The 13,349-nt window shown below is 47.9% G+C and overlaps 3 protein-coding genes across 3 annotated transcripts; 2 read left to right on the top strand and 1 right to left on the bottom strand.

Moving 5' to 3' along the window:
* Position 1: 1 nt before the first annotated feature.
* Positions 2–2,597, top strand: LOC100822346 (monosaccharide-sensing protein 2). The gene has a single exon (XM_003573125.4). The coding sequence runs from the start codon at positions 282–284 to the stop codon at positions 2,409–2,411; it is 2,130 nt and encodes a 709-aa protein (XP_003573173.1). The 5' UTR covers positions 2–281; the 3' UTR covers positions 2,412–2,597.
* A 163-nt stretch (positions 2,598–2,760) lies between these two features.
* On the top strand, positions 2,761–11,251 carry LOC100822652 (ribosome biogenesis protein BOP1 homolog). Its single transcript, XM_003573126.4, has 17 exons — positions 2,761–2,925; positions 2,996–3,082; positions 3,167–3,321; positions 3,766–3,883; positions 4,479–4,580; positions 6,481–6,640; positions 6,812–6,920; positions 7,036–7,138; positions 7,277–7,427; positions 7,832–7,964; positions 8,045–8,151; positions 8,236–8,306; positions 8,389–8,449; positions 8,767–8,994; positions 9,110–9,194; positions 9,900–10,078; positions 10,761–11,251. The coding sequence occupies exons 1-17, from the start codon at positions 2,842–2,844 to the stop codon at positions 10,844–10,846; spliced, it is 2,019 nt and encodes a 672-aa protein (XP_003573174.1). The 5' UTR covers positions 2,761–2,841; the 3' UTR covers positions 10,847–11,251.
* A 1,045-nt stretch (positions 11,252–12,296) lies between these two features.
* LOC100822968 (probable E3 ubiquitin-protein ligase ATL44) lies at positions 12,297–13,262 on the bottom strand. Its single transcript, XM_003573127.4, has one exon. The coding sequence runs from the start codon at positions 13,103–13,105 to the stop codon at positions 12,464–12,466; it is 642 nt and encodes a 213-aa protein (XP_003573175.1). The 5' UTR covers positions 13,106–13,262; the 3' UTR covers positions 12,297–12,463.
* Positions 13,263–13,349: the final 87 nt, after the last annotated feature.

Genomic DNA, 13,349 nt, shown 5'->3' on the forward strand with positions numbered 1-13,349 from the left:
TACATTTGAGGCTCTCTGCTGACAGACAGCTGAGACAGGTAAAGTAGTCGGTTACCACCTTTGCCATGTTGGTAGCGTTGAATGAAGAAGATGAGGATGAACTGAACATGGCAACGACGACGCCCGCCTTCCCATGCCTCGTCATTTCCACATATGTACCTTCCTATCTCATCTAGGAGCATACAGTATATAAATCTGACCACGATAACCAAGCTAAGCATCGCATTCTGCCGGGCATTCATCTGCCTTGATCGATCGATCGGCCGGAGAAGACAGACAGGATGAGAGGCGGCGCGGCGGCGGTGGCGCTGTTGGCGGCGTTGGGGAACATGCTTCAGGGATGGGACAACGCCACCATCGCGGGCTCGCTCCTCTACATCAAGCGCGAGTTCCGTCTGGAAGGCCACCCAGCTCTCGAAGGCCTGGTCGTGGCCACGTCCCTCATCGGCGCCACCGTCGTCACCACCTTCTCCGGCCCGCTCTCCGACTCCGTGGGCCGGCGGCCCATGCTGGTGGCCTCCTCGCTTTTGTACGCCCTCGCGGGCCTCCTCATGCTCTGGTCCCCCAACGTGCAGCTCCTCCTCCTCTCCCGCCTCGTCGGCGGCCTCGCCGTCGGGCTCGCCGTGACCCTCGTCCCCGTGTACATCTCCGAGACGGCGCCGGCGGAGACCCGCGGGCGGCTCAATACGCTCCCGCAGCTCACGGGGTCCGCCGGGATGTTCTTGGGTTACTGCTTCGTGTTCGCCGTCACGCTGTCGTCCAGCCCCGACTGGCGGCTCATGCTCGGGGTCGTCTTCCTCCCCGCGCTGCTGTATGTGGGCGTGGCTGTTTGGTTCTTGCCGGAGTCGCCGAGGTGGCTGGTGAGTAAAGGGAGGATGAAGGAGGCCCGGGAGGTGCTGCGGATGCTGAGAGGAAGGGATGACGTGGATGGCGAGCTGGCGCTTCTCACCGAGGGCCTTGGCGCCGTTGGCGGCGGCGGCGACACCGTCGTCGAGGAGTACGTCGTCGGCCCGGCGGCGGCGGCGGCGCACAAGGATGGCGCTGGCGTGACGCTGTACGGGCCGGAGCGCGGCATGTCGTGGGCGGCGCAGCCGGTGCCGCTGGGCAGCGCCATGTCCGGCATGTCGCGGCAGGGGAGCTTGCTGGGGAGCGTCATGGGGCTGTCGCGGATGGGCAGCATGCTGGATAGCATGACGGACCCCGTCGTCGCCCTCCTCGGCGGCCTCCATGACGACAACAACAACAACAACAAGGATCCGTCCGACGGGGGCACGCTCTTCACCAACTTCGGCAGCTTGCTCGGCGCCGGCGAGGACTGGGACGAGGAGAACAACCAGGACGCCGCCTTGTCCGACGATGACGAGCTGGCAAACGGGGGACTCCGCGCGCCGCTGCTGGACATGCGAAGGCGGCAGAGCAGCCTAACCGGCGGCGAGATGAAGGGGACGAGCACCATGGGCATCGGCGGCGGGTGGCAGCTAGCGTGGAAGTGGACGGAGGGAGACGAGACTACAGGGGAGAGAGGCCAAGTGCAGAGGATGTACCTGCACGAGGAACCCAGCAGCGCCGGCGCCGGGGAAGAAGCCGTGCACGCCGCGGCGCTGGTGAGCCGGTCGGCACTCTACACCACCGACGACCTCTCGACGGGCCCGGCGCTGCTGCACCCCGCCGCGGCGGATCAGAAACCAAGGTGGCGCGAGGTACTGGGTGAGCCGGGCGTGCGTCGCGCGCTGGCATGCGGCGTGGCGCTGCAGGTGCTGCAGCAGTTCTCGGGCATCAGCGGCGTGCTCTACTACACGCCCCAAATCCTCTCCCAATCCGGCGCGAGCGCCCTCCTCGCATCCCTCCTCGGCCTCACCGCCGACTCCACCGCCGTCCTCGTCTCCGGCCTCACCACGCTCCTCATGCTCCCCGCCATCGGCGTCGCCATGCGCCTCATGGACTCCTCCGGCCGCCGCACCCTGCTGCTCTACACCATCCCCTTCCTCGTCGCCTCCCTCGCCGCGCTCGCCGCCGCCGACGCCCTGCTGGCACCCGCGGTGCCGGCGGTTGCGGCGGCGGTGTCGGCGGGGGGCGTGGCCGTGTACCTCTGCTGCTTCGTCATGGGGTTCGGCCCCGTCCCCAACATCCTCTGCGCCGAGATTTTTCCGACCAGGGCGCGCGGGGTGTGCATCGCCGTCTGCTCGCTCGCCTTCTGGCTCTCCGACATCGCCGTCACCTACAGCTTGCCCGTCATGCTCGGCTCGCTCGGCCTTGCCGGGCTCTTCTCCGTCTACGCCGCCGTCTGCTGCGTGGCCTTCGTGTTCGTGCTGCTCAGGGTGCCCGAGACCAAAGGGCTGCCGCTCGAGGTCATCGCAGACTTCTTCACCGTCGGCGCCAACGATCGACTGACGACAAGAGTCTCAGAGTAGTAATAACTTTTGCCATTTTCTTTCTTCACGTGTGCGTGTGTGGAAATGCAATTTTTTGTGTTATCGTGTGTGTACAAGGTACAGTATTATTTTTTCTGCTCCAAAGTCGTGTGTAATGATTAAATGAATTTTTTCAAGAGTTGTATAGCGTACCAAGGGGACAAGAAAAAAAAATTGAACAAGCAATACGGCGCCGTTCAATTCAATTTCTTGCAAAAAAAAAAACGAATCGTTGATTTCAAAATCAAGTTGGGCTGCCAATTTAGGACGGGCAAGACTGCAACAGGCCCTTTATGGGCCGCGAGAGCCTTCTTCTGCTATGTAACATGTAAGCCCTCAGCTGAGGCCCCAGACAGACAGAGCAGAGCCTTTCCCTCAGCTCAGCCCGCGGCCATCAAAGCCCTCCGCCTCCGCCGCCGCCTCGCCGTGAATGGGGCACGCCGACCAGGACCGCCAACCAGTCAACAACGACGGCCTCTCTTCCGACGACGAGCCCTGGAGCGACAGCGACGAGGTCCGCCACTCTCTGCTTCCTCCTCCAACGATTTCGATTCTTATAACAAACAGGGAGGCTCAACCTGCAGGGCTCGCTCTCGTTCGACGACAGCGGCTCCGACGACCCGGACGAGGACGAAGCAGCGGCGGGAGAGAGCGACTCCTCCGAGGATGAGGTGATTTAACTGCTCCAACGAGGTCTGCCTTTTGCCTTCTTTTCTGTCGGGGACTTAACTTGAAGGTTGTTGTTGTTGCTGCAGGTCGGGCCGCGCAACACTGTCGGGCAAGTGCCGTTAGAGTGGTACAAGGACGAGGAGCATATCGGCTACGACATCGATGGGAGGAAGATCAAGAAGCGGGACAGGGAGGGACGCATCGAGCAATACCTCAGGAATGCCGATGATGCTAAAAATTGGTACGACTCCAAAACTCGATGACTTCAGCATCGCATCACCAACTGATGCAGCTCGACTATGCGCCTTTGGACTGGATTAAATCATGGTCCATATGTGTAACTGATATCGCATCACCAATTGAAGAATTTCTTATCAACTTAATCTTGTCATACTCTAAAACTAGCTACCTTATGCTCAGTCCTATGCTCCTAGCTTCAACATATGTGCATTGAACATATATCATGCCAAAAATCCTGCTGGACCATCTCTCATAATATAGTGCTCCAGATTGCACGCTTCTTGCAACATACAAAAAAAAGAAGGCCCATCCGTGCCTATCAGCAGATGCATTTTGCACGGCCATTTGCTTTTCTGCTTACGTTGTCTGATGTTATCTTAGGTTACTCTGCTGTTTTCTACTAATTAAATGTTCCATCCTTGCTTTCCGTTGTTGCTAAGTATAGGAGAAAGATCTATGACGTGTATAATGACGAGGAGGTGCAGATTACCAAGGATGAAGCTAAGATAATCAGTAGATTGTTGAAGGGAAAGACTCCACATGCCAATGTTGATCCATACCCAGTATGTGTAACTATCATATGTCTATCATGTACTCCCTCCATTTCACAAAGGTTGGCGTATTTTGTTTCGTTAAGACAAGCCTTTGACCAAGAATTACCCTATTAATATGTAATTTAAATGATACGAAACCATGATCATTAGCAAGAACTTTTAACGACGAATCCATTGATATAAATTTCATGTATGAAAAAACACATATCAATAGAGTTTTCATTGGTCAAATCCTTGTCTTAACGAAACAAAATACGCCAACCTTTGTGAAATGGAGGGAGTATTGATTTGAGGTGCACAGTTTGTAAGTACTACCTAAAAGGTTACCCTGCTCAGTGGTTACATGTGCCACAGTCACTATATTGTGTATGTGCATTCATCACTAGCTCAGTAGCCTAACTCTTATAAGCGTATCCATGTTGGGCCTCACTGATGTGTGCCTGTATACGATATTAATATACATTCAGTAGTAAAATGCCAGAGGTGGTTATCTTCGTGCATACTGATTGAAGTTATTCTTCTAAAATTCATACATTCCTTTCATTTTCTACACATAATTATAGTGCATCTTGCTAGACATGGACTGAGTAAACTTTTCTTTCAGGATTATGTTGATTGGTTTGAATATGATGGTGAAGGTCATCCACTTTCTAATGCTCCTGAGCCAAAGAGGCGATTTGTGCCCTCAAAATGGGAGCAGAAGAAGGTATGCTCTCAGTTTTGTTCCTTTTCTGCTATGTTAGGCCATTGCATTACTTATATTCTCTTCTTTTCTTCCATGATGTAACTAATTACAAGGGCATATTATTACTAAAGTCATTCGAGATTGAAAGTATCTTACTTAATAAACATAATTTATATGGAAATTTATTAAATTTGTGCCTTTGTGAAGCCATGGATGTTGGCAGCGCACAGGTTCCTGCTTCTGTAATTCATATATGCATGGACTCGAGGTGTTTCTGATTTTTCATATTTGTTCTTCATTGAAGTGTTTACTTTTTAGTCTTTCAGATTTCACTCTACAGGTTAGGGTTTTATTCATGGGGAAATATCAGGTGAAAACAACCATGGGATGAAAACCTGAAAACTCTCGTCCTGAGCCGTTGGATCGAAAATTCACGGCCAGATCTAAGGTGGGATTGGAACCAACAACTTAAAGACGATTTTACACAAATTCCCCTGATGTTACCTCCGGTTACAATGCATCGTAGGAATCCCCGTTCCCTCACCCCTCCCGTCCGATTACATCCCCAATTCGGCGTTGACTGGAGACCACCGGCGACCAACTGGAGCGCTGCTTCGCAGGCGCGCAATGGCGACTAGAGGCCGTAGTGTCTCCACGAAGGGATCGCACCGCTAGCGGCGGCGACGCTCACCCCACGCCACGGCGGCGGCGGCGGCCTGACTCCAGGTGATGGCGCTGGCGGCCCTGACTCCAGGTGCTGGCGCTGGCGGCGGCGGCGCTGAGTTCTCTGTGATGACTACCAACGCGGCCCGTCGACCTGGATCTCCGCAATGCCGCCTCTGCTACCCAACGGTGCAGTAGGCGAGGCCGCGAGGGAGAGATAGAAGCCTCGACGGTGCCCCCATGGCTCGGCGTCCGGTCGGCTTGATTTCCCTGCAGTGGCACTAGCCCCACGCGACCGGACCCGCGCGACGCTGACCCAGGCGAGGACGAAGCTGAACCTGTTGTCTTCTTGCTTTTATCTGAACTTGATGTCATCTGAACTTGTGTTGGCTGGAGAGTGCTCTGGAAGGTGGCCGGCGAAGGGACAGTGGTCACGTACGAGGTCGACATAAGGCGGGCGATCACGGCCGGCGTCCGGCGAGTGCTCCGTCCGCCCGTCGGCGTTTGACGAAGGCCCAGTGCGCCTGAACGTGGCTGGCGGTGGACGTGCGCTGCAGAACGGGATTTATGGACGGCGTGGAAGAGGGCGCGTTGTGGGGGCCGTCAGAGAGGAAGGAAGACGTGCGGCGGCGCTCCAGTCCAGTGCGCTCAATTGGAGGTTGACGAGGACGCATGGATCTCACGAAGTCAAGATCGATTGGAAGACAGATCGTCGCTTCTCGTTTCCTTGTTGTCCAGTTGAGAGTACCAATCATCTCCAAAAGACAGCGGGTTTAATGTAAAATCACGTTTAAGTTGTTGGTTCCAATCCTGCCTTAGATCTGGGCTGTGAATTTTCGATCCAACGGCTCAGGATGAGAGTTTTCAGGTTTTCACCTAATGGCCGTTTTCACCTGATATTTTCCAGCATGCAGTAAGGGAGATAATTTCCACTATTTTTCTGTTGCATAGCTTTCCTTCGTAACAATTGATAAGACTGCATGCTGTCAGTACTGTTTAAATATACCCGATAGCTATAGGACTAGTTTCCTAGTTACTCTCTGAAACTGCTTTGGATTCTGTCGCATGCTCCTTTTTGTGTCGTAAGGATCAAAGAGATCGTGTGCACGGTTCTAGTCAAACAGACTCAATAGCCATGACACTTGATTTCTATATTTTCTTATTTCTATGTGAAACTGCGTTGGAGTTTTATTCAACTAATAATCAGTTGGCATAGCCATTTAGTCTATATCTTATAGCTCATGTGTTTTTCTGGCAGGTTGTTAAACTTGTTAGGGCCATCCGTAATGGATGGATCAAGTTTGATAAGCCAAAGGAGGAGCCTAATTATTATCTCTTGTGGGGAGATGAAACTGATACAGCAGACAATAAGCGGGAAGGTTTGAGCTACATCCCTGCACCTAAACCAAATTTACCAGGTACCGTGCCATCATTTTGCAAAGTTTGTCACGCTTATGTAAAGAACTTTTAGGGCAATTGATTTTACCTGACGACTTTATGTTCCATGGAAAATATTGTGATACTGGCTTGCACTCATGTTACAACATAGTTGAAGTCTATTTGTAACGCAATTAATTTCATATATTCAGGTCATGAAGAGTCATATAATCCTTCTGTTGAATATATTCCCACACAAGAGGAGATAGATTCATACCAACTTATGTATGAGGAGGACAGGCCAAAGTTCATCCCACGACGGTACATTTCATTTACTTGTCGTTATGATTTTTCTTATGTATGGTCTGATTTGTCTGAAGATATTTAATTTTGTGGTCCCTCTGTTTTGTTTGGTTTTTGCTGTGGATTATGCCAGATTTGAATCACTGAGAAGTGTACCTGCTTATGAGAAGGCACTTAGGGAGGGATTTGATCGGTGCCTGGATCTTTATCTATGCCCTAGAACTCACAAAAAACGTGTAAGTGGAGGAATTGTGTTCTTTAAATGAGGATATGCAGTTCTTATCTGGGGGGTTTCAGTTTTACCAGTTTTTGTCATTCTTCATGATGATCTTTTGCAATGCCTGATGATTATTCATTTATTTGACAATCCGCAGATTAACGTTGACCCCGAATCACTCAAGCCGAAGTTACCTAGCAAAAAAGATTTGAGGCCATATCCAAGAACTTGTTACCTCGAGTTCAAGGGCCATAATGGCCCAGTGAAGTCCCTTTCAGTAGAAGCAACAGGGCAGTGGATAGCATCAGGTATATACTGTCGATACACTGATTTTCTGTGTTCATACTGAATATATATGAGGACAATGTTCTGATGGTTCAAATGTTACACTAACTACTGTTAGCAAATGTACTATGAGCTCTGATGTTTTGTTTTTGGTCCATTTCATATTAGGTCCTTTTTGCACTGTCAAGATCATTAACATTGCTCTATGCATGATACCTAAAATAGTAAAAATGATAGTTAAAAACTCAACTGTAAAACCAAACACTGCCTTGATCTCAAGAATTGTTAAAAAAAAGGTGGTCTTATATTTTTTAGAAGGATGGCTAACTCGACAAGCTAATGCCATGAAAAGGCTCCTCTACTGCAGAAATGTTCTCATCATCTTGCGCATGACAATGTCTTAAGTTGCAGCTCTTCTTTTCTGAAGGTTCATCTGATGGAACAATTCGTGTTTGGGAGGTTGAAACTGGTCGCTGTCTTAAGGTTTTGAACGTTGGTGCTGATGTCCATGCTATTGCATGGAATCCTTCACCTGAGAGGCCCATTCTGGCTGCTATTGTGTACGCCTTAGCTATTCCCAAGCATACCTTTTCTCTCCCTGAGCTTTACGTGTTCTTACCATTCATCTTGTTTAATGCAGTGGCCATGATCTTCTGCTTCTTGATGCTGATGTGGGGGATGAAGAAACTAAAATGAGGACAAAAGAGCTCCTATGTGTTGACGAACCGACTCCTGAAGATGACGCTGGTAAGCTGAGTTGTCACCCAACCAATTCTTCTTATGTATCACTACCCTATACAGTGTGTTCTTGAATAGTTTGTTATACTGCAGATGGTAAGAAACCAGCTGTGAGGTGGGTGAAGCATGAAAAATTTGATGGAATTACGTTGATTCATCATAAGGTATAATAATGAGTTACCATCTACATTCTCTTTTCAAATTCTTAGCCTTTTTGTTTGCATGCTTACTCTCTATTTTGTTCAGGCTGTGAAAACCGTGGAGTGGCATTCAAAGGGAGACTATTTCACCACAGTTGTGCCAACTGATATCCTTTGAAGCATATCTTGTTCGGTTTGTTTTCTTTCCAAGTCCTGCATGAGCACAATAACCAAGAGTTTTATTAATGAGTTTTCTCTAGTTCAATCTCGCAGCCAGCGGTCTGATTTTTTTCGTAGTTCTTCCAGCCCAACAATGATGGCTATTTTTCTTGTTCATGGAGGTTGGGTGCTTTTTCTTTCTTTACTGGACCGGGCCTTTTCAATTTGTATTATGTACATACACATGTACCAGTTTAGCGTCTACACAAATCCTTCACGTTTATTAAAATTACTCTTCCGGTTGTCTACCTTAATTCCTATGTACGTGAATCAAGGGCTGTACTGTTGCATCAGCTCTCGAAGAAGCGTTCGCATCATCCTTTCCGTAAATTGCCGGGCCTCCCTGTTGCAGCAACATTCCATCCAACCCAAAAGATGTTCTTTGTTGCCACTAAGAAATTTGTTCAGGTTTATGATCTCCAAAAGGCAGAGGTAGTCAAGAAGCTGGAGTCAGGTGTCCGTGAAATTTCCTCTATCTCCATCCATCCTGGTGGTAAGCATCAATTCAGCCGTACACTGATTACTAATCGATCCTTGAGGAAACCAATGTAAGTGCAATACCGTTGGTTGGATTGGGTCACTAATGACTTCATAACTCCTTCATGTAGGTGACAATGTTATTGTGGGAAGCAAAGATGGTAAACTGTGTTGGTTTGATACCGACCTATCAACAAAGCCATACAAGACGTTAAAGTATGGCTCCTCTTATCTCGACGTCTCTTTTTCCCTCTATGTTTTTCTTTGTAGTACGTAAAACAGATTTCTATATACATTTCGAAGGTTAGTATCATAGGCTGATAGGCCACTGGTCACTGTTTTTTTTAATGATAAATGAGTTTTCTCTTATTCATAGTAAGAATGCAGACAAATTTTGGATTACAGATGACTGAGTAATGAAAACTGGAAATTAAGATGCTTCCAAGGCCTGAGTTTCAACTCTCTCCTGTTTTGTTGACAATAAATCTCCTTTTATGGATCGCTAATGCTTTTGTTTGTGATAATGATTTGTTGTTTTAGTGTTGCTTTGTTCAGTTTTTTATATGCCAACTCAATTGTTGTAATCTGTATTGCAAAGTGCTTCTGTTTACCAATCAGTTAATACTTCTTGAATAGCAATCTACAATATGGGCCACATGCTTTGCTGCCTGATGTGGCCATTGCGTACTCCTTTACGCTGCATTCAAATTCATTCTGAACTTTTCCTTTTCTAAAGAACTATTAAGTGGAGAAGTGATCTCTATTGAAGCAAATCAATTTGTATGTTTTTCGTGGATCTAGTCATATATTGCCTCTTTTCATTTTGAAATCCTTTGGGATCTGGTTCATTTTTGGACAGTACCCTCTAGTTCTGCTGTCCTGGATGAATTTATTACATGTGATTCATTTTCTTAATTGCAGGACCCACAAGAAGGATATTACCAGTGTTACGTTCCACCGGAGATACCCTCTTTTTGCCTCATCTTCCGAGGACTGTACAGCCTATGTATTTCATGGAATGGTCTATTCTGATCTTAACCAGAACCCACTAATTGTACCATTGGAAATTCTCCGTGGGCATTTGAGTATTGATAGAAGAGGTATAATACATCCATACATCCCTTGGCTTCTGTACTTTGTCCTTTTTTACCGGGACCGGGAAAACAGCAGGAGAGGCTCCTACCGTGCTATATAAAATAATAGAGTTACAACAGATGTCGTTCCTTTTGTAGATTACATACATGCAATTTTTAACCCTCACCGAAGGCCAATGCAGTTACATGATACTTTTTTTTTGGAATAAGGAGCTTTTGGCTCCTGATTTCAATAAGTTACATGATACTGACTTTAAACTCTGTTACATTAGTATGTTTTTAGTAGAGGGATGGGACAGTAACAAGTGTTCTGCATCAAAACCTGGCTCTGATAGTAGTTTTTTCAGTCAAAAAAAGTGCTCTGCATCAAACGTCATGTTCTGCAGTCCTCGATCCATATGATGCCATTTTGAATAGAAGCATATGTGCGCCATGTGTTGTGTTCTATCTGTTTATTCTACATTTGTTTATAAGAAAGAAAGTTAGATTCACTCAATTGGAGCCTTTGCATTCTGCAAGGTGCAATATCAATGTTTTGGCAGGATAAAATTTGTATGCATAAATAATGTCGTTAGGACAAATAGTTTTTCTTGCCGAAAAGAAGTTACTTAGTTGCCACACAAGGTTGCTATGTAGATGATACTCTGGGGCATCATCATCTGACCCGTAGTTTTTTTTGGGTGTGCAGGAGTCTTGGATTGCAAATTCCACCCAAGACAGCCGTGGTTGTTCACTGCTGGTGCAGACTCGGTAATCAGGCTTTACTGCGAGTAGACGATGATGATCCTTTCAAGAAAAGGAAGATAGTAGTGGTTGAATTGAGCAGGCGATTTCAGTATTACTTATGGTGATGAATGCCAGGAAGGATGTTATGTCTGGCGCCCGTCCTCAGAGGTCTAATATATTTGCAATCGCAGTTTTGTTAGAAGTGATTGTTGTAATCTTTTTTGTTCTAGCTAGTTACATTGGTTCTAAGAAACATTAGGCAGCAGTGCCGGGACAAGTGTAGCTGCTGTGCAAAACACGAGTAAGGAATAGAAAAGGAGGTCGGTTTGAGCTGCAAGTGACTTCCGTAGTTTTGTGCGTGTGCGAAAGTATTCAAAATTTAGATGAGAGGTCAGGTAAGTTGTTTAACAAAGAACAGCGGTCACTAATAGAAAAACAAGTTAGTTTGAACTATTCCAGATTGATTCCAGAAGCCAACTTTTTCATGGTGTCAATTAGAAATGGTAATCAATATTCTTGAAGTTGTGAGAGTTTGATTCGGTATGTGTGGTGTAGTAATCAATATTCTTGAAGTGGTAATTAACCTAGAGCTGGGAGGTGTCTGTGGCCTGTAAATGGGGTCGACAGAGCACTTGCAACGGCTTAAAACTGAACCTGTGTCTCGTCCGTTTCTTTCTTTCACAGGTCAAACTAGTATTAGGCTGCTTTTGGATTTGATTCGGCGGAAAGCATCGGCTAGGAGCAAAAGGGAATTAACTTCTCGTGCGCACCGAGCTGCTGCTGCTAAGACCAGGACTAGCTTATGTTAACCAATCATATGCAATCAATCATCCTTCCCTTCACAAAGAAGGAAAAAATGTTTTTTGTCTGGAGGGAGCAGGGCATATTTTTACCAGGGCATCCTAGGTGCAAAAATGTGTTGTGTGTATGTATGGATGTATTATTCCTAAGAGCACTCAGAAAATTATAGTCCATGTTTTTTTGTCAACTACTATGTCTAATCTAGTAAAACAAGAAGAAAAACCCCATGATGTAGTAGCTAGAAGCAAGAGAATTAAGAGCAACAGTTTGAGTTCACCTTTTGTTTTGTTTTGTTTTGGAGAACATATGTGCATGTAGTGTGGTGTACTATTCCAGATAGAATTCGATTAATCGCACCCACTGGATGGATCCCTCGTGAAGTTGACTTGGGATATATGTTACATGTACTTGTTAAAGCATAATGAAAGTTTTAACAAGCCAGGAGAAAATATAGTGAAGTGACTGTACATTCTGTTTGCATAACGTGTATACGGCACGCAATACGCCACACAAACAATCGGAATTGAAACTCGGGTGGTCCTGAATTTTGAATAGATCCGTGGTGATGACAGAAGTTGTTGAGAAATAGTATGAAATTGGAAAGTAAGTCAAAACTCCCTATGGAACATGTGTTTGGCTGCACCTGTACTTCAGTGATACGAGAACTTCCCCTCATTTTCAGTTTATAAGGCCTATGTACATCACCAATATGATTAACAAAATACGAGTTATATATATGTCAAAAAGCATACCATTTTCGGAAACTTATATGTTTTGGAGTTCCAAGGATGATTCAGAACCAACTAATTAATTTACATAAGCCATTTCATCTAATTATTTCACCAAACCAACAATAGTCAATAGCTATGGCAGGAAGCTGGTCTCGTCCCTGGAAGCAGTAGCAGCAGGTGGCTCCGTATGTGCAGCTACGTTGTCATCGTCTTGGCTGCAGGCGGCTCCGCATCTCCGGCACCGGCCCGGGAGTGGCCTTGGCGGCGACGATGATTCGGTCTCATCGGTGATGGTTGCGCGGCAGGAAGGGCACGTCGCGTGTGCCCGGAGCCAGGTGTCGATGCAGGCGACGTGGAAGCCATGGCCGCAGCCCGGCAGCACCCGGATGAGCTCCTCCTCCTCCTTGGCGAAATCGGCAAGGCAGATGGCGCATTGATCATCCTCCTCCTCCTGGCCATGGCGGCCTTTGGTGGTGACGACGGGGAGCGCGTCGATGGCCTTCTTCTTCAGTCCTCTGGCTGGAGGCGGCAGAGGCGCCAAGCTGTTGTTGGCGATGATGCCAGCCAGCGGTGGGTGGCGGCGACCTCGTCGGCAGGCGCAGCGCGTGACGATGGCGAGGCCAGAGAGGCAGACGAGCGCGCAGAGTAGGGATGCTAGGATGACCACCATGTTGGAGTCGATGGAGATCATCGTCGTCGTGGACGAAGACACCGGAGCTGCCGCGGCAGCAGCAGCGGTGGTGCTGGAGTGGATGAGGCTCGCCGGCGTTCGCATGGTCACCCAACAAGCTGGGACCTCTGGTCTGGTAGTAAGTAGTGTGTTGCTTGTGGTCGCTTGGCGAAGACTGATGCAGCCGAATGAGCCTCCTCGCCATCTTTATAAGCGCTCGGCGCAGCAACTGTTGACAGGTTCAAAGTGCCTGTATACTAAACAAGAGTATTTGCTGCAAAGACAAGTCTGTCTGTATGTTTCCCACAAAGCAGCTTCAGTTTGCGCCCACAAACGCCTACAAGCTAAG

This window comes from Brachypodium distachyon, chromosome 3, assembly GCF_000005505.3.
Source record: "Brachypodium distachyon strain Bd21 chromosome 3, Brachypodium_distachyon_v3.0, whole genome shotgun sequence".
In the NCBI taxonomy this organism is placed as follows: Eukaryota; Viridiplantae; Streptophyta; class Magnoliopsida; order Poales; family Poaceae; genus Brachypodium; species Brachypodium distachyon.